Source organism: Lepidochelys olivacea (genome assembly GCF_965140295.1).
Source record: "Lepidochelys olivacea isolate rLepOli2 genome assembly, chromosome: 15".
Taxonomy (NCBI): domain Eukaryota; kingdom Metazoa; phylum Chordata; order Testudines; family Cheloniidae; genus Lepidochelys; species Lepidochelys olivacea.
Window position 1 is genome coordinate 14,425,318 of NC_140425.1, and position 24,307 is coordinate 14,449,624.

At 38.4% G+C, this 24,307-nt stretch overlaps 1 protein-coding gene across 3 annotated transcripts in view; it reads left to right on the plus strand.

Moving 5' to 3' along the window:
* SPECC1L (sperm antigen with calponin homology and coiled-coil domains 1 like) overlaps positions 1 to 24,307 on the plus strand; it is a 114,390-nt gene that overhangs the window by 22,934 nt on the left and 67,149 nt on the right. For all 3 annotated transcript variants that reach the window (XM_084648689.1, XM_084648691.1, XM_084648690.1), the window contains 5 exons: positions 4,368 to 4,524; positions 5,584 to 7,217; positions 8,674 to 8,881; positions 21,907 to 21,980; positions 22,640 to 22,815. In XM_084648689.1, the coding sequence (XP_084504815.1) occupies positions 4,368 to 4,524; positions 5,584 to 7,217; positions 8,674 to 8,881; positions 21,907 to 21,980; positions 22,640 to 22,815 (2,249 nt within the window). The remainder of the gene's footprint in view (positions 1 to 4,367; positions 4,525 to 5,583; positions 7,218 to 8,673; positions 8,882 to 21,906; positions 21,981 to 22,639; positions 22,816 to 24,307) is intronic.

Sequence of the window (24,307 nt, forward strand, 5' to 3'; positions counted from 1 at the left end):
AATCTCATATTGGTACCTTCTTTGCGTTTTGTCAAATCTGCAGTGAAAGCGTTCTTAAAATGAACATGTGCTGAGTCATCAATTGAGATTGCTATAACATGAAATATATGGCAGAATGCAATTCTCCCCCAAGGAGTTCAGTCATAAATTTAATTAACGCATTATTTTTTAAATGAGTGTCATCAGCATGGAAGCATGTCCTCTGGAATGGTGGCTGAAGCATGAAAGGGATACGAATGTTTAGCATATCTGGCATGTAAATTCCTTGCAATGCCGGCTACAAAAGTGCCATGTTCTCACTTTCTGGTGACGTTGTAAATAAGAAGACGGCCGCATTATTTCCTGTAAATGTAAACAAATTTGTTTGTCTTAGCGATTGGCTGAACAAGAAGTAGGACTGAGTGGACTTGTAGGCTCTGAAGTTTTACATTATTTTGTTTTTGAGTGCAGTTATATAACAACAACAAAAAATCCACATTTGTGTTTCACTTTCACAACAAAGATTACAGTACTTGTATGAGGTGAATTGAAAAATACTATTTTTGTTTATAATTTTTACAATGCAAATATTTATAATAAGTAATATACACTTTGCTTTCAATTACAACACAGAATACAATATATATGAAAATGTAGAAAAACATCAAAAATATTTAATAAATTTCAATTGATATTCGGTTGTTTAATTATGTGATTAAAACTGTGATTAAAAACTGTGATGAGTTAACTGTGATTAATCGACAGCCCTAATTAAAATACCTAAATAGTGATGTAATTTTATATAGATCATTATATAAACACAGAACACTCAATTAAAGTTAAACTTAAAGAAATCCAAACAAGGTTTGGAAATGCACAGTTAAGGCACTCAAACACCAACCTGTAGTGACCCCATGTAATTAATCATAAAATTATTATGGTTCATAATAATTTTTTTGGTTCCAGATCAGACTGAACTCATTAAACTGATATTTAAAGACACACTTTTTCTTTTTTTTTTTTCTTTTTTTTTCTCCTCATGGTGTCACTGCAGGGCAGTGTTAAGTTTGTCTGGGAGACTTAACTGCATTTTGTCCTCAGGAGCCCTGCCTCATTCAGTGCAAAGAATGGATGGAACTCTGGGAATGAATCTCAGTTGTGTAGTTAATACAGTGGTTGTTGGCAGGACCCCCACCTGTTTTGTTGAAGAAGCAGGAAGATGTGCGATGGAGAGAGGACTGCAGGAAGAGAAAGTATGATCGCGTGGTTTAGTCAGATGAATGTCATCCCAGAAAACTGGATTATATCTCTGCCTCTGCCACAGTGTTTCTATATGATGCTGGGGAAGTCACTTAATTGAATTTTTTCACAGGTGGCTGCTAACTGTTTTTCTCATTTTCTGAGTTCCCAAATTAAGACACCTGAAGTCCTATTTACAGAAATGCTGAGCACTCGCAACTGAAGTCAATAAGAGCTCTGCTCTGAACATGTAAAGTGCTATAAACTGATAAATTTTCTGGAAAATCAAGACATAGGGTTTGTTTACATGGAGGCATCCAAGAAAGTTAATCTGAATTAACTAATGGTGTGAATTTGAAGTGGTCAGTTAAACCACATTAAATCCCCATGTGAGTACTTTTATTCAAAATTAAAAAAGTCTTTAATTCAGTTTAGCTTAATTCATGATGAATCTTAAGAGCTAGGTTTTGGCAATTGCCGGTTGAAACTTCAACATATTGTAGTCATCCAGTCTTAAGAATTTCTGCCATGTAATCAAAGGTGGTAAGTGTTGCAAACAGAAGAAAGCCAAATCTCAGAATAGCAAATTTATTTACACATTTTCTTTTCATTTTAAGTGTTATGATTATATAAAATCAATAACCTTCTGCCTCTTTATTTACAAAAAAAATTGTTTTAAGGGTTTTAAATTCAGTCAATCTAATTAATGACTTGGCATTTCTAGAGTTTGATTTATATTGAACAGTGAAAACCAACTCTTTGGGCTTGGGAAGGCACACATCCCAACAAACAGACCATCTTTTCAACCAGTAATGAAAAAGAGAGAATTTTTAAAGCTTCATTACTTACTTTCACTAATATTTCATTCTGTGAACAAAAAATGATACAGCAATTCAGTTCTCTGATCTGGGAGGGAGAGAGGATTCAAACTGTCTGTAACCTGGTCTATGCTAAACTTCAGTATAACTGCGTCGCTCAGGGGTGTGAAAAATCCATCCCCCTGAGTGATGTTGTTATACCAACCTTAACCCGCAGTGTAGACAGTGCTATGTCAGCGGGAGAGCTGCCTACCGCCTCTCACAGGGTTGGAGTTATTAAGCTGATGGGAGAGCTTTCTCCTGTCAGCTTAGAGTGTCTTCACCAGAAGCACTACAGTGGTGCAGCTGCACTGATTTTATTGTATTGTATTTATTGTATTTTATTGTATTGCACTGTATTTACTGTATTGTAGACTTGCCCTGTATTTCAGTAGCGCAGAAAAATTTAAAGGATGGGGTTAGTTTTACAGCTGCTCAGAACTATACATGCACCTGCAGTGAAACTGATGATTTGTATTTATACTTTGGAATAGGATGCTTATATAGATGCACTGGTATCCAGGGTTCTTGCATTGAAATAGTCTTAAAAACTTTTTAAAAACTTGTTTCAAAGTGCTAGAATAGTAGATTATGCAGTGGTATTGAAGCTGTGTCAATCCTACAATACTAGAGAGACAAGGTGGGTTAGTTAATATCTTTTAGTGGACCAACTGCTGTTGGTGAGAGACACAAGAAATGATAAAAGACAAACACCGTATCACCTGTGGGTGAACACTTTTCAGTAAAAAGAAAAGGAAGAGTTGTGGCACCTTAGAGACTAACAAATTTATTCGAGCATAAGCTTTCGTGAGCTACAGCTCACTTCATCGGATGCATCACGAAAGCTTATGCTCAAATAAATTTGTTAGTCTCTAAGGTGCCAGAAGTCCTCCTTTTCTTTTTGCAGATATAGGCTAACACGGTGGCTACTCTGAAACTTTTCAGCAAGTGATCGCTCTATATCTAATCTGTTAGTCCTTATCCTCAAAGGAAACCTGCACAACAAAAGACGAGCGTGGGAGCTTAAATTCATAACTTTGCTAGCTACTAAAAATCATGGTCTTAATAAAGACGCTGAATTTATGGCTTATTACAGCAATCTGTAACTCACTAATTCCTGCCCCCCCTTTTTCCCCTATGACAACAGTGTGTTAACAGGCACTTCATGATCCCTTAGAATATGTGCTAACTACTTAAGATAAACTATCTGTTTAATCTTGTATTTAGTTGTGGCACTCTCAGGCTTGGTCTGCACTAGTTAGGTGCAAGTAAGGCAGCTTACCTCAACGTAATTATGTCAGTGTCTTCTCTGGAATGCTGCTTCCACCGAAGTAAGTGGCCGCCACACTGACGACATAACTCCACCTCCACAAGAGGTGTAGTGCTTATACTGGAGTAGATAAGGCGACACAGTGTCCATGTAGACACTGCATTACTTCAGCTGTTGGTTGTCATTCTTGTCAGTTTCATGGCTGCTATTGTGTCTCCTTCACATCCTTGTCAATTTCACAGAGCTGTGAATTTTGCTGCTGGTAGGATCCTTGCTGTGAAATTGAGCCCCCCAAAGCTGATGGCCGGGCACTGGGCTCACAGCTGGAGCCCTCACTCCGGCATGACCACCTGAGCTGTGAGCCTGGCGTGGGGCTCAATTTCACAGCCAGGAACCTACCAGCACAATTTCAGGGCTCCAGCTGTGAGCCGCCCACCCCCTCCCCCATGTTAGTTTAACCGCTGGTAGGCTCCATAAGCCTCCGCCAGGCTCACAGCTTGGGCTGGCACACCAGGGAGGGTGGGGGCTACAGCTGTGAGCTCTGCATGGCTGTTAGTGCCCCACACTTGGCTGTCAACTGGTGTAGGCACTCCTGGTGGGGACATGTGACACTGGCAGAAGGAGGGTAGTGTGGACACCAACAGCTGATTGAATTACTGTGGTAGCTGTAGGTTGACCTAAATTAAGTCCACCTAATTTTGTTGTGTAGACAAGCCCTTAGTACCTTTCCCAGACATGAATAAGAGCTCTGTATAACTCAAAAGCTTGTCTCTCTCTCTCTCTCTCTCACCAAGAGAAGCTGGTCCAATAAAAGATATTACCTGACCCACCTTGTGTGTCAGAGTAGTGGATTGACTAATAGTGGGTGTTATCGAAGCAATAATGTACTGAATGTGTTTTTTAGATCTTAAAATATATTGTGTTTAAAAATATTCACTTGTAATAACAGCAGCTTTGATTAGTCAACATTTCCGGTCCTGCACTTCATATCCAGTCATGTTAATATCGTTTTCCCTTTTCAGACAAAAAGTAGTGATGACCTTTTAGCGGGGATGGCTGGTGGTGGGGTGACTATGACCAATGGTGTGAAGGCAAAGAAGAGCACCTGCACATCTACAGCATCTTCAGCTTCAGGGACCACCATGAACAACGTGGAGAATAAACCCAAGACTATTACAGGTACAAGGAGATATTAGTCTCAAAGGGTTGTTTCCTTGGCTTTTTGTTGTTCCGTTATGAAACCATTGCAACTCTTCCATAGGCAGGGTACAAAGCATCTAACAAAGAGCTCAGCAAAGGCCAGGCCAAATAGAACATTCTGCCAATGACCCTACTCACCCAGTTTGTATTGATAAAATATTCACCTGCAAATCCTTACATATACTATTTTTTTATATTGGTCATTTAGCTTTTTCTATAGTGGTATTCACTGGGACCAACAACTAGTGTAGACACATGCTGCTAGAAAAATCCCTACTTTGGTCATTAAAGGTTTTAGGTAAGGGATGAATATCTTCAATACAAGGTGTTAAGCTAATAATCTCTACTCATGTACTTAAATAAGGAGAAATAATTTTGTAAAGCCTTCAGGCAGGTGTGACATTCCATAGTGTTTATCACAACACAATTAGTAGAAATATGTTTGTTGTCCGATTGGTAGTTTTGGGGCTCAGTAAAGTTAATAAAATTGTAAGTCACCTTGCAGTTAAGAAGTGATGCTGCTGCTCTCTGCTTCAGCATTTTTGAGTGAGAATGGTGAGAAATTGAATTTGATGGTGAGAATATTTAAATACACTGATTTCATTCTTGGATCAGAATATACATGTTTATAAAAAGTACTCAAATGGGAACTGTGTTCCCACACCTAAACGTGAAGATGTACCTATGATCTGTGAACTTAAAGAAAGAATATCAAGTATCTTACATATAGTTACTCTTCATTTTTTTTAAACAATTTATTAGAAACTTCGGGGGAGAATCTCTTTTCCTCTTGCAAACAATAGGTTTTTTAATCCTTGTTTTGAGGGGGGCTTAACATGTCTTCAGACACTGTAAAGAATATTTAAACCTTATTTGAAACTCTCATAAATAGATTGTACATATTTCATTTCAAAAGTGTGGTTTGGAATGTCAGCCCTATTATAATCATAGCAACATATATAGTCATATGTAATTTCATACCTGTACTCACGTTGCTGATTTTTTAAATGAATTAAAATTACATTTTTAAAAACACAGGTTCGACCTCCACAGCCAAGCGTAGCACTTCATCTGGAAATAAAGAATCTAGCTCTTCTAGGGAAAGAATACGTGATCGTTCCCGTCTGAACCAAAGCAAAAAACTGCCTTTGACAGGACAGGGGACTAATGATACCATTCTGGCAAAACGCTCCCGTAGTCGTACTAATCCAGAGTCTGATGTTCGGATGAGCAAATCCAAATCGGACAATCAAATTAGTGACAAAGCTGCTTTGGAAGCTAAAGTGAAAGATCTTCTGACTTTAGCAAAAACTAAAGATGTGGAGATTTTACACTTGAGGAATGAACTCAGAGACATGCGTGCTCAGCTTGGCCTTAATGAAGATCAGCCTGAGGGTGATGAGAAGTCTGAGGAAAAAGAGGCCATTGTTGTTCACCAGCCAACTGATGTAGAGTCTACATTATTGCAGTTACAAGAGCAAAACACTGCCATCCGAGAAGAACTCAACCAATTGAAGAATGAGAATCGAATGTTGAAGGACAGATTAAATGCATTGGGCTTTTCTTTGGAACAAAGGCTAGACAACTCTGAGAAACTCTTTGGCTACCAATCTTTGAGCCCAGAGATCACAACTGGTAATCACAGTGATGGTGGTGGCACTCTTACATCTTCAGTGGAAGGTTCTGCTCCTGGTTCAATGGAAGATTTGTTGAGTCAGGACGAAAACACCTTAATGGACAATCAACATAGTAACTCCATGGATAATTTAGACAGTGAGTGCAGTGAAGTTTATCAGCCACTTACATCAAGTGATGATGCCTTAGATGCTCCATCGTCTTCAGAGTCTGAAGGAGTACCAAGCATAGAAAGATCTAGGAAAGGAAGCAGTGGCAATGCAAGTGAAGTTTCTGTAGCTTGTCTGACAGAACGAATACACCAGATGGAAGAGAACCAGCATAGTACATCTGAGGAGCTTCAAGCAACGCTTCAGGAACTTGCAGATTTACAACAAATAACTCAAGAGCTGAACAGTGAGAATGAAAGACTTGGAGAAGAAAAAGTAATTCTTATGGAATCCTTGTGTCAGCAGAGTGACAAGTTAGAACACTTCAGCCGACAGATTGAATATTTCCGCTCCCTTTTAGATGAACATCACATCTCATATGTTATTGATGAAGATATGAAAAGTGGGAGGTATATGGAGTTAGAGCAACGTTATATGGACCTTGCTGAGAATGCTCGTTTTGAACGAGAGCAACTGCTGGGTGTCCAGCAGCATCTGAGCAACACTTTGAAGATGGCAGAGCAAGATAACAAGGAGGCCCAAGAAATGATAGGGGCACTGAAAGAACGGAACCACCACATGGAACGAATTATTGAGTCAGAGCAGAAAAGTAAGGCAGCATTAGCAGCCACCTTAGAGGAGTACAAAGCCACAGTAGCCAGTGATCAGATTGAGGTGAACCGGCTAAAAGCTCAGCTGGAGCATGAAAAGCAAAAAGTGGCTGAACTGTACTCTATACACAACTCTGGAGATAAATCAGATATACAAGATTTGCTGGAGAGTGTCAGGCTGGACAAGGAAAAAGCAGAGACTTTGGCTAGCAGTCTGCAGGAAGAGCTGGCTCTCACTCGCAATGATGCCAATCGATTGCAGGATGCCATTGCTAAGGTAGTGTTCAAACAATTATATTCTATATCTTATACGTATAAGCCTCCAACCCTCCCTCTACTGTTCATTACAGTTTTTCAATTTGTTCCTTGGAGTTATGTGACCAGTTACGAGCTTTACCAGAATGTGCCTATATTCAAGATTTTTCTACTGGATCTTATGTACAAAAAAAGTGTATCCTTTTATGAAGCTTTTTACATCTAAGCGCAGTTGTACTGGATTACGCATATAAATGACTCGTTTTTAAGGGAAAATATAGATGTGTAAAACCTTAGTTGGAATTAAGCAAATCATTGTTTTTAAATATTGCCTTGAGCAGGTGTAAATAATTTATAGTTGATTTACTTTGGGGGTACCTCATGCGTTGTACTCTAATATTCTTTCTCAATAATTAGCATAAAATGATGAAAATATTAGCTCAGGGCTTAAACCTTGTTCTTGCAGTCAGGTTTGTGTGTGTGTGGGAGGGGGGACTATTACTCATTTTTCTGGCTGCTTCTCATTTCAGCTTGTGATTCAGTACTATCCTGAAAGAAAAGGAGTACTTGTGGCACCTTAGAGACAAACCAATTTATTTGAGCATAAGCTTTTGCGAGCTACAGCTCACTTCATCGGATGCATACTGTGGAAAATACAGAAGATGTTTTTATACACACAAAGCATGAAAAAATGGGTGTTTATCACTACAAAAGGTTTTCTCTCCCCCCACCCTATTCTCCTGCTGGTAATAGCTTATCTAAAGTGATCACTCTCCTTACAATGTGTATGATAATCAAGGTGGGCCATTGGAGAGAACCTGGATTTGTGCTGGAAATGGCCCACCTTGATTATCATACACATTGTAAGGAGAGTGATCACTTTAGATAAGCTGTTACCAGCAGGAGAGTAGGGTGGGGGGAGAGACAACCGTTTGTAGTGATAAACACCCTTTTTTCATGGTTTGTGTGTATAAAAACATCTTCTGTATTTTCCACAGTATGCATCCGATGAAGTGAGCTGTAGCTCACGAAAGCTTATGCTCAAATAAATTGGTTTGTCTCTAAGGTGCCACAAGTACTCTTTTTCTTTTTGCGAATACAGACGAACACGGCTGTTACTCTGAGTACTATTCTGTTACTGCTTCACTTGTCATGTGGTGGGATGCTTGGTAGATTCTGAAATAAATTCAGCTCGGAAATAAAAGCTTAACTGTGAAAGTGGTCCAAATTGATAGTTGCAGTGCAACCAAAAGTTACGTATCACACATCACACCTTGGTCCAGATATAGCAATTCCTAATGAATTTACATAAAGCTTCTCAATTCACATAACACTTCTTGATATTAAATTTAGTTCTTATGAGATTTTAAAAAATATTTTAAGGATGATTGCTATGGCAATGAAATGCAACCAATTTTTATCTTAAGAGTTCATCTTTGTCCTGAATTCATTATGGTCACTTAATGGTTGTTCTTCAGGTTGAAGATGAATACAGAGTCTTCCAAGAAGAAGCCAAGAAGCAAATTGATGATCTCAATATGACTCTAGAAAAGCTTCGGGCAGAGCTGGAGGAAAAAGAGACTGAAAGAAGTGACATGAAAGAAACCATCTTCGAGTTGGAAGATGAAGTAGAGCAACATCGAGCTGTGAAACTTCATGACAACCTCATCATATCTGACTTAGAGAGTAAGTGATACGAATTCCTCTTGTAGCGTATTTTAACTTGAAAACAGCTGAAACAGGATAGTAAAAGTATTTTAATTGTGGTTTGCACATGTTATTTGAAATCAGAATAAACCTTGCAGAAAGAAAGAACTCAGCTTGACTTTGGGCTTGTAGGACTAGTAGTTGGGGATGGGGCCGGACACATGTACATTGAGAAAATATGAACTGGCAATCGTGAGAATAAATATGACGCCTCAGTGCCATTTTGAGTCACTTTTCAAGCAGAACTGTATGTAGTTATAGATTCAGATTGTGGCTTATTACCTGTGATTTGATTTAATTCTGTCTGGGAGAACCCAAGTTCTCTTATCTCTCCAGTACAGCAAAGATACATAAACTTCCAAAAGTTAAATAGATCTACATCTGAATAATTTGATTGTTTCTAGACCAAGAAAAGTCTCCCTGTTGAAGAAAATGTATTTTCAATGGAGAAATTGGACAGGGACCCTAAAGAATTTTGCATATACTGTTGTCTTCATGGTCACATCCATGTGTACTTGCTCAAACTGTGAAACTGAAAATGAATTTGGCAGCTCTGGTTGGGAAAACTCAAGCAGGTTGGGAAAACTTTCTATCCTGTTGTCTCTTAGCGTCCATTTCCTGAATAGCGTGGCTCAAGACTCTCACTCAAAGCATCCAGCAAAAATCATGCCTGCCAGTCTTGCCTAGTAGTTCAGTGGGGAGTGTCTATGTCTGAAAATCTGAATATAGATTGTCATGGTTACAGAGCTAGCAGCACCTTTGTCCCCCTTCCGGTCTTTCAGAGTGCATTGTCGCAAGTGTCAGGCTTCATGCCTTTTACATATCTTGGTATGGAAGTCTGCATTTGTCCCACTCTGAACCCAAGCCCTGAGCTACAGTACCTTGTGGATTAACCATGCTTACCCAGCACATCTGACTGAGTTCAGAGACCTGCAATTCTTCCCTTTGGGAGTCTGTGACCAGTAGTATACAGTGACAAAACATCCTTCTTAACATCAAAGTAATGTTTGCTTCAACAATAGGGACAAAGCCTTTAAAGAATAAGGATCTTAAAACAACATTCTACATACATGTCTGTCTTACCTAAAGACTTAGTTTCCTGAGTTTCAGAGTAGCAGCCGTGTTAGTCTGTATCCACAAAAAGAAAAGGAGTACTTGTGGCACCTTAGAGACTAACCTGAGTGTAACTTCAGTAGGCATAACATCTTTAGATGCCCTGGCAGGTGTCTTCATATCAGTTTACTTTCCCTGAACTGCCATAGTTTTTTATTCTTCTATGTTTTTGGGCTTTGGTCTTTCTGGATTAAATCAGTCCAGTAGGCTTAGCAGAAGATCACGCAGGAGTTCTCACAGCCAATGGCTCTGCTATTGTCACATAACGTCCCTCAAATGTTTGCTTAGTGGTAGCTTATCTTGAGCCATTCTTTCTTTTCCTTCTTGATTTGTCTTCACAGTCCCCGATTAAGCAAAATCATATGGTAAACACTCCAATAATCCGGTTAATATACGGTATCCACATAGGTTTCAGAGTAGCAGCCGTGTTAATCTGTATTCGCAAAAAGAAAAGGAGTACTTGTGGCACCTTAGAGACCAACCAATTTATTTGAGCATAAGCTATCGTGAGCTACAGCTCACTTCATCGGATGCATAAAGTGGAAAGTACAGTGAGGAGATTTTATATACACACGCACACCATGAAAAAATATACATTGTAAGGAGAGTGATCACTTAAGATGAGCTATTACCAGCAGGAGAGTGGGGTGGGGGGGAGAGAAAACCTTTTGAAGTGATAATCAAGGTGGGCCATTTCCAGCACATTTCCAGGAGTTAAAAAGAACGTCTTATAATATTACTAAGCAGTTCCAATTTCATCACACAGATCTGTCTCAAAAGGGCTGTGTGCAGTCATGAGGCTGCATACCTCAGTTCAGTCAGTTAGCAGACCTATATCTTGCTAGGCTCAAAGCTTCATGAGAAATTCCATATCTTCTTTGATCTGTTATCTAGATACTAATCTGTTGTAGTTGAATTTTATGGATAGTAATCTGATGTAATAGCTTCAGGAAGCAACCTGTATTGTAAGTATAGGCAGGAAGGAGAATGACACCTTCAGGTAGCTGTAAAGTGTGGTAACCAAATAATAGTATAATTAAAACTAACTTTTTGTTAATATTCTTCTAATAAATCAGTACCTTTAAAAACTCAACTCTTCATGGCTTCAAAACTAAAATTCTTGCAGTAGTTCTTTGGTGTCACTGCTTCCCATAGGAAGAAAAAAAAAAAGGCAACATCTTGAAGAGGAGGAACAAATCTCTTTAGGGCTTGTGCTCAGAGCCCAGATCTAGAACCTAGAGATAAATGATGAGCAAAAATTTAACAGATGGTGGTATAAAAGTGACAGAAAAATGCATCACAACAGCAAATTCTCTAATATTGATTGATTAACCAATTCCTTTGGCCTTGAATTAGTCTGAGATGCATGGCCAGATACATGGTGTCCATGTTAATGGCTTTTTAAATGTAGAGAATTCTTCATTACATGTTTCTGTATATAGCACCATTCAGGAAAAGCATGGTTCTCCATATTAAAACAACTAAACCATAGTAAAGAGTAATAGGAAAGAAAAGTCTTTGGTTTAGATTTAAAAAATAGGATAGAGTGACTGCTGTAGCTCTTTGAGGAGAGAATGTGCTGAGTGTCAAGCTAACTAAATGAAGGGAATGATGTGAGAAGCAATAAATAGTGACAGAATATTAATGAACAATTGGAGAATTCATAGAAACAAGTCCATAAAAGTAGGAGGGTGTACTTCATAAATGAAATTAGTAATAAGACCTTGAAATGAATTCAGTTTAATGAGCAGCCTGAATAAATAATAGAGTGACATATGAGAAGCTCAAGTGCAGGAAGTTGTGTGTCATTGCTTTGAATAGCTTCTAGAGACTAGAAAGACGAAACTGGGAATATAGCAAGAAGTGTATTACAACAGTCTGGGCATGAAATTCAAACTTAATTGCATGAGGAATTTAATTGTAGATAATGTTCAACAGCTTGCAAAACTAAATGAGCTAATCAATATGAGCAGTAAAAGTCAAATCACTATTGAAAAGGATTCTTATTATAGGTTGTTGTGCACTAGTACGTGTTTGAGAGGACCAAAGTTAGCACTAGGAGAAAGTGAAGACCAGGAAAATGCTCCATGCAATCATGTCTTTAAAAAACAAACTGTGTTTAATGATTGTGACATGACTTTTCCCTTCAACTTAAAAAAAAAAAAATCCTATGTATAAGCATGTAAAAATTACTTTAAAGAATGTTAAGGTTCCCAGGTCATGCACTAAAAAGTTAACAAATTCCAGAATAAAGATTGCATGTGTATTTTTTACACCAGTGCAGCACATTTATACTAGGTACAGAAATTCCCAGTATAACTAAGCCTGTATTTTATAGAAACATTACACTAGATGGCGTTTTTGCTCTGGTTTTGGATACAGGCTTTGAAAAACCAAATGAACTGAACTGAAAGTCTTTTGGTAAAATAAGCAGGCTAAATTGTCTAGTAGCCATTTGTTTTCAATGTTTAAAAAAAGGGGAAAAAAACCAACAACCCCTATGTCTATAAAACCCAGACAATAAATGTTGAATGAACACTTGAAACACACGCTCTTGGTGAATTTTGTCTTTATAACAGAGATTAGCTATTTCAATCAGCACATCAGTTGTCAGATTTTCTTCTTAAGATCAAGATGTTTGTATATATATTTAATGCAAGGTTTCAGAGTAACAGCCGTGTTATTCTGTATTCGCAAAAAGAAAAGGAGTACTTGTGGCACCTTAGAGACTAACCAATTTATTTGAGCATGAGCTTTCGTGAGCTACAGCTCACTTCATCAGATGCATCCGATGAAGTGAGCTGTAGCTCACGAAAGCTCATGCTCAGATAAATTGGTTAGTCTCTAAGGTGCCACAAGTACTCCTTTTCTTTTTATTTAATGCGAGATATTTTGAAACACAGATCTCTAAAATCTCAGTGGAATTCAGTCATCTTAACCCTTGCCGATGGGTTATTTATACCACTTTTATTGTATGACACAAAAAATGATTCAATTCATTCAACGCAAGTGAGTTTTACTAATAGTAAAACTTAAGATTTTAACACAGGTGACTTTCTACTAAAATTTGTCACTGAAAGTGTTAATCTCTTCCAGTAAGACTGATCATATGGACTTAACACCTTTGTGTGACAATAACAGAAACTCAAACACAAAAAAGATAAGCAAAAAGCCCATGCTTCCGTGTATTGTTGACCCAAACCGTTTTCCTACTCTAGAAAGCTGTATCATTTAAACCATTATTTTATTGTTATTATTTGTATTAATTTAGCATGTAGGAGTCCTGGTCTTGGCTCTAGAAACCCATTTACTCTTTTTGGATAGGCACCATCTTAGAATAAGACAAAAGAGAGCAGTTGGATACAGGCAGAGTACAAGGAAACAATGAGACAATTTTGGTGAGCATAATAGACAAATGGTCTTTGAACAGCATTGTTACAACTATTGTCAGGTTCACCAATATACCAACATAATTATACTGGTGTAACTCTGCTAGTGTGGATGCAGTTATTACTGGTATAAAGATACTCTACTTTAAGGGAAATAGCTATTCCAGTAAAAGGCTCCTTTATACCAATATAATGGATGCACAGTAGGCTTGTAGCTGTGTAAGTATATTGGTAAAAAAAATTATATCAGTAACAGGCAGTTTTACCAGTACAACTTTCAAATATAGACCAGGCCTACATAGAACATCCACAATTCAAGAAAGCTGAAAAAGAGATGCAGTTATACTGGCAAAACTACACTTTTATAATTTGTTTCCTTTGTGGGGGGTGTATTTGCTATATTGGTACTTGGCTGGTATAATCTGTGTCCACACTAGAGCACTGTTCTAGTGTAATAATCTGGTGCTTCTGTTGTAGGCATAGCATGCGTATCTTCAGAAACTGAGTGCCTGTGCAACTATGGATGAGTGATTTAAGTTTAACAACAAGCCTACGCTAGAATCTCACAGTTACGAACACCTCAGGAATTGAGGTTGTTTGTAACTCGGAAACGTTCATAAATTTGAACAAAACATTATGGTTGTTTTTTCAAAAGTTTACAACTGAACATTAACTTAATACAGCTTTGAAACTTTACCATGAAGAAGTAAAATGCTGCTTTCCCTTTATTTTTTAGTAGTTTCCGTGTAACACAGTACAGTATTTGCTTTTTGTTTTTGTTTTGGTCTGTGTTGCTGCATGATTGTGTATTTCTGTTTCCAAGTGAGGTGTGTGGTTGACTGGTCAGTTCGTAATTCTGGTGTTCATAACTCTGAAGTTCTACTGTATTGTGTTACAGTAGCTACTGAGGGAAGTAATGTTTACTTGTGGGACAAGCATTTATCTTCAGTTGTTCATATTCATCTATTGTTCTACAGTTTCTAATGTTTCTCAAAGAGTGAGAGGAAGTAAATGCCACATGATTTATTTTGTGACAAACAACCCAGGCAATATGGCTAAGATTAGGGAAGTTTTGCAAGAAAATACATGACACATGACTGCACATATTTTAAAATTGTCAAAAGACTTGAAAAGAGTGAATATCATGACCTAAGGAGAAAAATGGAATGCTTTTGTAGATTGCCTATAAGATTTTGTTTTAGATTGGCCCAAGGGAATAAGAATCATTGACACATACACAAGATATAGATGTGACGGATTCCTCCCCCGTGCCCCCTCAGGGTGCCACCTGATGTACTGGGGTAACACTGAGCCCGCCTGTTCCACCAGCCTGGGCTCCCTTACACTGTTCTGCCGAGCCAGGCCCTCAGGTCTCCTCCAGCATACACACAGGTAGGGACACACCCAGGTGCAGAAAGACACAAACACTGAAATCAGCACTGCATGCGTAGGCTTCAGCTAGTGGAGTGTAAACCCAAAATTGTATCATCTTGGCCTGCACAGAGAACTGTACAGCGTACACTCATGAAATTCGCCCCCTCCCTCAATGTGGAGGAAGATATGTACAGCTCCTCCCCCCACCCTCTCCCGTTACGAACAAAAACAAGTTTATTAACTACAAAAGAGAGATTTTAAGCGATTATAAGGGTTAGCAAACAGATCAAAGCAGATTACCTATCAAATGAAACAAACATGCAAACTAAGCTTAAGATACTAAAGAAACTGGTTACAAGTAGTAATTTCTCACTGTAAACGTTATTTTAGACAGATTGCAGTGGTTCTTGAGGCAAGCAGCTCTTGCTTGCAGATTAAAACTCCAGGTATTTTTCACAGGCTAGACACCTTTCCAGCCTGGGCTCAGCTCAGCTCTTCTCCTCACCCGCCCACTCCTGCCCCTCCCCACTTTGTCTTTGTTTCTTAGACGTTTCCAGCAGTCATCCTGGGCAGGGATTCAGTGAAGAACGAACACTGTTTGTCACTCCCCTGCCTTAAATAGGTTTGACATATGACGGGAATCCTTTGTTTTCAAGTATCAGAGGGGTAGCTGTGTTAGTCTGTATCCACAAAAACAAAGATTTATTTGGGCATAAGCTTTCATGCATCTGAAGAAGTGAGGTTTTTTAACTCACGAAAGCTTATGCCCAAATAAATCTGTTAGTCTTTAAGGTGCTGCCGGACTCCTCTTTGCTTTTGTTTTCCAGTGTGGTTCTCCCCCCTCCCACCAGTGGAAAAATACTGGTATTTTGTTATGGAGTCCAGTACCAGGTGGCTTGATCACATGATCATGCAGTGTTAAAGCATCCCTGGAAAGCTTGTCAGGAAGGTGGGAGATTAGCATCTTCAAAGACCTATTGTTCTCCCTAATGGTCCATTCATTGACTTGTTCCCAGCTAGCTAGCCAGACAGACTGATTGCATTCTGTCTGGTGGGCATTCCCCAGGTGTAAACACTTCTGTAGTACAGATGTATAGTCAATATTGCTAACTTTAGGTACAAAATTATTAGGGCTGTCAATTAATCAAAGTTAACTCACATGATTAACTCAAAAAATTAATTGTGATTAAAAAATTAATCACAACTAATCGCACTGTTAAACGAGAATACCAATTGAAATGTATTTTTGGATGTTTTTCTACATTTTCAAATATCTATTTCAGTTACAACACAGAATACAAAGTATACAGTGCTCACTTTATATTTTTTGTTACAAATATTTACACTGTAAAAAACAAAAATAGTATTTTTCATTTCACCTCATACAAGTACTGTAGTGCAATCTCTTTATCATGAAAGTGCAACTTACAAATATAGGGTTTTTTGTTACATAACTGCACTCCAAAACAAAACAGTGTAAACCTTTAGAGCCTACAAGTCCACTCAGTCCTACTTCTTGTTCAGCCAGTCACTAAGAGAAACAAGTTTGTTTACATTTACGGGAGATAATGCTGCCCACTTCTTAATTACAGTGTCACCTGAAAGTGAGAACAGATGTTCACATGGCACTGTTATACCTGGCTTTGCCAGATGCATGCCAGATGCACTAAAGATTCAAATGCCTCTTCATGCTTCAGCCGTCATTCCAGAGGACACGCTTCCATGCTGATACCGCTTGTCCAAAAAAAATGTGTTAATTAAACTTGTGACTGAACTCCTTGGGGAAGAATTGTATGTCTCCTGCTCTGTTTTACCTGCATTCTGCCATATATTTCATGTTATAGCAGTCTCGGATGATGACCCAGCATGTGTTGTTTGTTTTAAGAACACTTTCGACAAAATGCAAAGAAGATACCTGTGTGAAATTTCTAAAGATAACTACTGCACTCGACCCAAGATAGAAGAATCTGAAGTGCCTTCCAAAATCTGAGAGGGATGAGGTGTGGAGCATGCTTTCAGAAGTCTTAAAAGAGCAACACTCCGATGCGAAAACTACAGAACCCGAACAACAAAAAAGAAAATCAACCTTCTGCTGGTGGCATCTGACTCAGAAGATGAAAATGAACATGCATCGGTCTGCACTACCTTGGATCGTTATCGAGCAGAACCCATCATCAGCATGGACATGTCCTCTGGCGTGGTGGTTGAAGCATCAAGGGACATACGAATCTTTAGTGCATCTGGCATTTAAATATTGTGCAACACCGGCTACAATAATGCCATGCAAACACCTGTTCTCACTTTCAGGTGACATTGTGAACAAGAAGCGGGCAGCATTATCTCCTGCAAATGTAAACAAACTTGTTTGTCTGAGCAATTGGCTGAACAAAAAATAGGACTGAGTGAACTTGTAGGCTGTAAACTTTTACATTGTTTTATTTTTGAATGCATTTTTTTTGGACATAATTCTACGTTTGTAAGTTCAACTTCCATGATAGAGATTGTGCTACAGAACTTGTATTACATGAATTGAAAATTGCTATTTTGTTTTTTACAGTGCAAATATTTGTAATCAAATAAATATAAAGTGAGCACTGTACACTTTGTATTCTGTTATAACAGTGCGATTAATTTTTTTATTTGCTTGACAGCCGTAATTATGACACAATCATATCCGAATATTACGATAAAATATATGGGAAGCAGTGTCACAATACACTCCATTGTTTGTTAGAAGATGAAAAATATTGGTTTGAAGAAGCTTGTTGAGTAATTGGTCCATATGTTAAAGCCAGTAAAATAGCCTTTGATTCTGAATTCATGTTGAAGCTGATGAAGACTAAAAAAACCAAATAAAAAAACCAGCCCTGATTTGAAATTGCAGTTAAAAGATGGCAAAATTGGTGTTGAGAAAGCATTAGCTGGCCATTATACCATGTCATTTTCCAGCATGTGTCAGTCATCACATACTAGTTTTCCCCCTCGCAACAGAGGAATCAGTACTTATTCTTCAATTTGCAGAAGTTTATGTTGAATGTGGGGTTCTGTGATCAGTAATTCAGCTGCAAGCCTTGTTTCCATTATTTCAAAGTCTTGTTCTCCAATGAAACACTGAAAAATCTCAAGTAAATGTCCTGGGAGAAAACAAGGCTATGATTGTGACAGTAGCTGGTGTAGAATTTCTGTTTTCATCATGACAGGTTTCAGAGTAACAGCTGTGTTAGTCTGTATTCGCAAAAAGAAAAGGAGTACTTGTGGCACCTTAGAGACTAACCAATTTATTTGAGCATAAGCTTTCGTGAGCTACAGCTCACTTCATCGGATGCATGTGGCCTGGTGCATTCAAAACCTAGAAAACTGCATGGAAACAGATAAGACTTCAGAATTAGTTTCTTCAGCATCTTAATTCAGAAAGTCTTGAAAGTATCCTTGGTGGATCTGAATAGTTGGATTCAGTGGTAACTGAATTGTGATTGTTCACAGATTGTAATTTGTTTAAAATGATGTATTATGAAAGAATATGGATGTCTTAACACTGTAACGTTTTTAACAAATTTGAAATGTATTAATGTATTGAAATTAATCAGATTGGGTGTTAACATTAAAAAACTTTTGTTTTATAGTGACAGTTTTGGTGCCAATTTGGATTTATAAAAGGTTATAGATAAAAATACAATTAAGTATTTTTTTTAATATTCTTTATCTTCCACAGTTTTATAAAATTCAAGTGAAATACTCTAACACTGAAATAAGTCAATTTAAAACCCAGCATCTATAACCTAGTTCATTACAAATTGTAATCTAAAATTGCAATAGCACTTAATTTCCAGTTACATCATATCCTTGTACAACTGACTTAAATATTTATTTATTAAAGCAAGTAATTAAAAATAAAAATAACCATCTCACGTAGCAAAAAACACAGACAACTCAGGAAGTTTGAGTGATAGAACTCTGGTTTCCCTGTTCTACCTCTGGAAGCTATAGCCGCTGCCTGCATTATCATGAGGTCGCTATACTGCAGTAGTCTCTTTTTTTGAGCTTGACGGCAGCAGCAGCCTCACTCTCACAAACCCTGGAGCTTGTTGGGGGTCATGGAGGGCTCTGGATAGTAGATGGGGACAGAAAGGGGTTAACCCAGAGTAGGTACACAGGGAAGTTGGTGCCTGTATATTTTATGTATTTAAGTGATGCACACGCATTTGGGATGGCTAAGGGGAGTACAGAAAACCATGATTTTCTTTTTTTTTAAATTGCATGACTTTTTAGGGTGTTCATTCATGATTTTTGAATTCTTGGGTGTTGGCAATTCTATGTTCTTCTCCCATAGAATCATAGAATATCAGGGTTGGAAGGGACCTCAGGAGGTCATCTCGTTCAACCCCCTGCTCAAAGCAGGACCAATCCCCAACTAAATCATCCCAGCCAGGGCTTTGTTAAGCCTGACATTAAAAACTTCTAAGGAAGGAGATTCCACCACCTCCCTAGGTAACGTATTCCAGTGTTTCACCACCCTCCTAGTGAAAAAGTTTTTCCTAATATGCAACCTAAACCTCCCCCTCTGCAACTTGAGACCATTACTCCTTGTTCTGTCATCAGCTACTACTGAGAACAGTCTAGATCCATCCTCTTTGGAACCCACTTTCAGGTAGTTTTTTTAAACCCTTGATAGAGTTTAAAAAAAACTGAACACTTAATGTTCTGCACTGTTTATAGTAGCTGGAGAATATTCAGGCCATTGTTTTGAACTTCAAAGCACAAATGTACTAAAATTTAATGGTGTGTCGCATATCTCACAAACAGCTCAAAACAATGGCATTACCCAGTCTTTAACTCTAGGGCACATTTAGGTTTTCTGGTTTGTGGTGATTATTTTTCTATTTTTTGTTTATTTTTAGACAAATTATGACTCATTATTAGGAGTAAAAAAATCAATTGTTTTTAAAAAATAAACCCATTTCCCTTGAATTGTCTTAAAAAAAAAAAAAAAAAAAAATTGGCCCCCCCACTGGAGTTCCACACTCCTGGAATCTGCTCCAAACAAGTGTGGGGAGCTTGGTAGGGCTTGCTGGCTCCCTCAGTAGGCAACTTTCAGTACTGAAGAAATTGTACATTTTAAGTAATCTTGAAAATCCTGTTCTCGAATTCTTCAGTTGTACTTTGTCACTAAAACAGGCAACCTTGCATGTTAGCTTCAGCCTTATAAAAAAAATATCCATGCTAATTCCTCCTTTTGTACTCAGACTAGCAAAAGTTTCCGTTTTTTGTAGCTTAAGCAACATGTCACCATGTGATTGAGTCACCCTCACTGCTAATTAGCTTACCACATCCAATGCTAAAAGGTCAGCTAAATGTGCATCTTAGAATATGTAGTCCTGTAAGATAGCTATATATGTAGGAAAATGTCTGGTTTGAAGTATTTGAACTTTTCCAAGCCTGAAATACTGTTTTTCAAGCCACTTAAGGGCTTATGTCATTCTTACAAAGAAATTAGCTGTGGCATTAAAAGGGGCTGTAGTTAGGACTATTGGCATAACAAAGCTGATGAATCCAAAATTGTCAGCCTTCAGAAGAACTATAGATCAATCTGTCTTTGCTCAAATAGTGTCTCCAAATTAGTATCCAGTTTAAATCATGTGAAATGGAATATCTTTTTGTGAATAAGTGTGTGGTTTTGCTTAGCATTTTGATTTAGTCTACCATACGCTGTTTTTAAAATGTCTTGTAATGCTAGAAGACAGCTCTCCACCTACAGACCAAGGGGATTGTTTTGGGTGCCAAAATATAGGGCTCAATTTTGAAAAAGTGGGGAAACAAGCAAGAGCATTGTTAAATTTCAGGTTCTAAAAATAATCCGATGTTGCATAATTATCCCTGAAACTAATTGTAACTGATAAGCACTTAGGGAAGTTCAGTTTCGCAACAGAACAAGAACCACACAATTTTACCTTCTGTCAATTTAGTTGTTTAAATTAATGTACAGTAGATGTTTGAATAATCAGAAAGCATGTGCCTACTGCTCTGTAGTGTATGCCAAGGTCTTGGATTTTAAGCAGCTTAATACGTTGGCTACCTGCAGCCTTCAGGTGAGAAAAGCGCTGCCAGTAGACACAGAAGATATTTGCTCACAGCTGCTCCTGGTATATTGAACCTGAACTAAAAAATATAATTTATCACAGTTGGCCCTACAAATGGAGAGGCCCTGCATCTTTACATTTTACATATGCATACAGAACCATAGAAATAGAATGCCCCTAAGACTCAAGGATTAGTGAAGTGGTACTGAATGAGAAATGTATTCCACATGCATCTTCATCAGTTATTCAATTATAGGAATGGAATAATCAATCATGCTGTTCTCTTGTGCATTGAATAAAGCAACAAATGAATAACAATCACAGTAGTCAGTCTGTCAGACGCCAGATTAGGAGTTGGTAGTGGTCAAACTGCATACCCTTTGTGTAGCTGCTGACCTATTTAAGTGAACATCTTACTTCCATATTATGATCTCATTGAATATACTGTAATGTTTACCCCTCATGCTTTAAATACAGCTTATCTCAAACCGTGCTGTGATACACAAGAATTGGAGCTTTTTGAGGGCTAGAATAGGAATCTTATTCCTGTTGAAATAACAAGGAAGGGAATCATTCCTGATGGCAGCTGTCTTCGAGCAGGGAAGTGAAGTGTGAATCCGTAGGTGTGGTAACCCAGCTTTTATTTTTATTTTTAAATGGGAAAATCCCAGCCCATTTTAAACATTGCTGACATCAAAACCTTTATTCAGCATCCTCCCATGTCACTGTGCTTACCTTGCAGGTAACATTTTAGTGATTATTTTTTTGTTTGTTTGTTTTTAATGTTCATGGTAAGGCAGAGACTGGAACCCTAATACTCATCAAGTTAGTTTACACTAATTTCCCACTTTCAGGAGTGTGCGCTTTGTTAAATAACTTCATGCTTAGACATTCATTAATAATTATATAATAAACTATTTTTTAAATTATACTTATGAAAAATGTTTTCATGAGGAAGTCTTAAAAATGCACAAGTGGCTTCAGTTGCTCTTTCATAGACAAATCACTGAGTAAGGTGTTATCTTAAAGTGGATTTGACTTATCTTTCCAGATACAGTTAAAAAACTTCAGGACCAAAAGCATGACATGGAAAGAGAAATAAAGACTCTTCACAGGAGGTTGCGGGTAGGTTAACACCTACAACCCAGTGTGCAACGGAACACTAAAAGAGGTGGGGGGACACCGTAAGAGTGGTACATGAGACATCATCCAGCAATAAACATATATAGTACAGTCTGCCTGTCCTTCCCTGCATACTGCTCTAAAAATATACCAGGAATGTTCCAAAGCTGTGTAATAGTGTACATAGGATTTCAATATGTACAGGTAGAAACTGGTCTTACTGGGTATTAATGGTGTTGACCAAAGACAAAGCACATGACAGACGTACTAATGGGGGGGAAGTGAATATTACTGTGTTTAAAAGCAGTTTGAATAATTTTGGGGAGAGGGGCATCAGCTCAAGGATGAAGTTAAATACTTCATCTTGGGATAAATTTACTAAACGGTTAAAGAATTCACTATCTTTCCTTTTTGTAGATAAAAGGAAATTTTAGGACCTCCCCAATTCTCCTGCTCCAAAACCCCAAAGCTGATTACTGATTAAATTATCTTCATATTTAAGATTTGTAACTTTAGTGTTTTGCTTTTGGACTGTCAAATATGAGTACTTTTACCACCCACTTAAATCTTCCACTCTGAGAGTTCAGTGGAACTTTGCATCAGCATAATTCTTTGATTTCAAACTCCTAGTTGCTGCTGTTTACAGTTTTGGTTATTTATAGGAGGAGTCCGCAGAATGGCGTCAGTTCCAAGCTGATCTACAGACAGCAGTGGTCATAGCAAACGATATCAAATCTGAGGCCCAAGAGGAGATAGGAGACCTAAAGCGTAGACTGCATGAGTCTCAGGAGAAAAATGAGAAGCTCACTAAAGAGCTGGAAGAAATAAAGTCACGCAAGTATGTTGATGAAAACTGAGTTATGTATTTTTTTTGCTTTTACACAATTAGAGATGTTAACTGATTTCTTAACTGTCACTGTTGAGACTCATGGAAACTCACAGAGCTAGACTGACATTTTGAGGCAAGATCATTTCAGCCTAAGATCTCTCTGCATGCTTCTAGGAACAATTTTGAAAGAATGGGCAAACCTGTAAGAGAGAGGGTTTTTTTTCATAGGTGGCCTCTTAATTTTCTGCAGTGGAGGAAATGTACCTGTTTTGGCATTTTCACGCGCACACAAAAAGGAAAGTCATTAGTCTGTTTTTAGTCACAAATAAGAGTTGATGACTTGGGTTTAACTTCCCGAGTAGGGCATGGAAAGCAAGCAACGAATGTCTCTTCCGTGCTGTTGCAAGTATAGGTGAGTTGCATCATACGTGCATTTAACTTACGTGGATTCAACTATATGCGTTCGGGGGAAAAAAAAAAAAGGAAAAATAAGATACCTGTAAATAGCGCAGGCGATTCCGCCCACCATTCCACTCAATGAGCATATGCCCCAGAGAGAGCGTGAGATGGGAGATGTGAATCTGCTGTTCCCTCGTCAGCCTCAGTTCCCGCGTGCCTCTCATACTGTGAGCATCTCGTCGCGCTGAGTGTGATTCTAGTGTTTAAAGATACTGAACGTATTTTTCATAAAACATGGCCCCTAAACGCAAGCCAACTACTTCATCTGGTGCCCAACCGAAGAAACAGCGATCTGTTCCAATGCTGGAGAAAAACTGGCTGTGTTGGACTTACTGAGAGACAGTATGTCTGTGTCCAGTGCGGCACATAAATATGGCCGCAACGAATCTAGCATCCATGCCATCAAGATTCAAGAGAGAGAAATTCGTCAAGCTGTGGCATCAAATGCTCCAATAACTGCTAAGGTGATGAGCCAGGTGTGTGTTTGTGAACACTGAAAAGGCATTAAACTTATGGCTGGAAGACATGAACTGTAAACGTGTGCCTATCGATGGCAACACTTTGCGAGAAAAGGCTCTCAGCCTCTATGCCCTGTTCAAACCTCCTGCCGAAGAGGGACAGCCTTCTGATTAGAAGGAATTCAAAGCCAGCCAAGGTTGGCTTAACAGTTTTAGGAACTGCTTCAACCTCAAAAACATGCAAACTACCGGTGAAGCTGCATCTGCCAATGAAGAGGCAGGAAAAGCCTACCCCCGAACAATTAAAGAAAATCACAGAAGAAAAGGGCTATCTTCTGGAACAAGTTTTTAATGCTGACGAGACTGGGCTTTTCTGGAAAAAAATGCTCAACCGCACTAACGCTTTGAAATCAAAAAGACAAGCCCCTGGCTTCAAAGCAGCTAAAGACCGTGTGACTGTGTTTTGTGGCAATGCGGCTGGGCATTTAATAAAGCCGGGCTTGCTGTACAGGGCTGCAAATCCCCGTGCCCTAAAAGGCAAAAACAAAAATTTCCTGCCTGTGTTCTGGCAATTAAATAAAAAG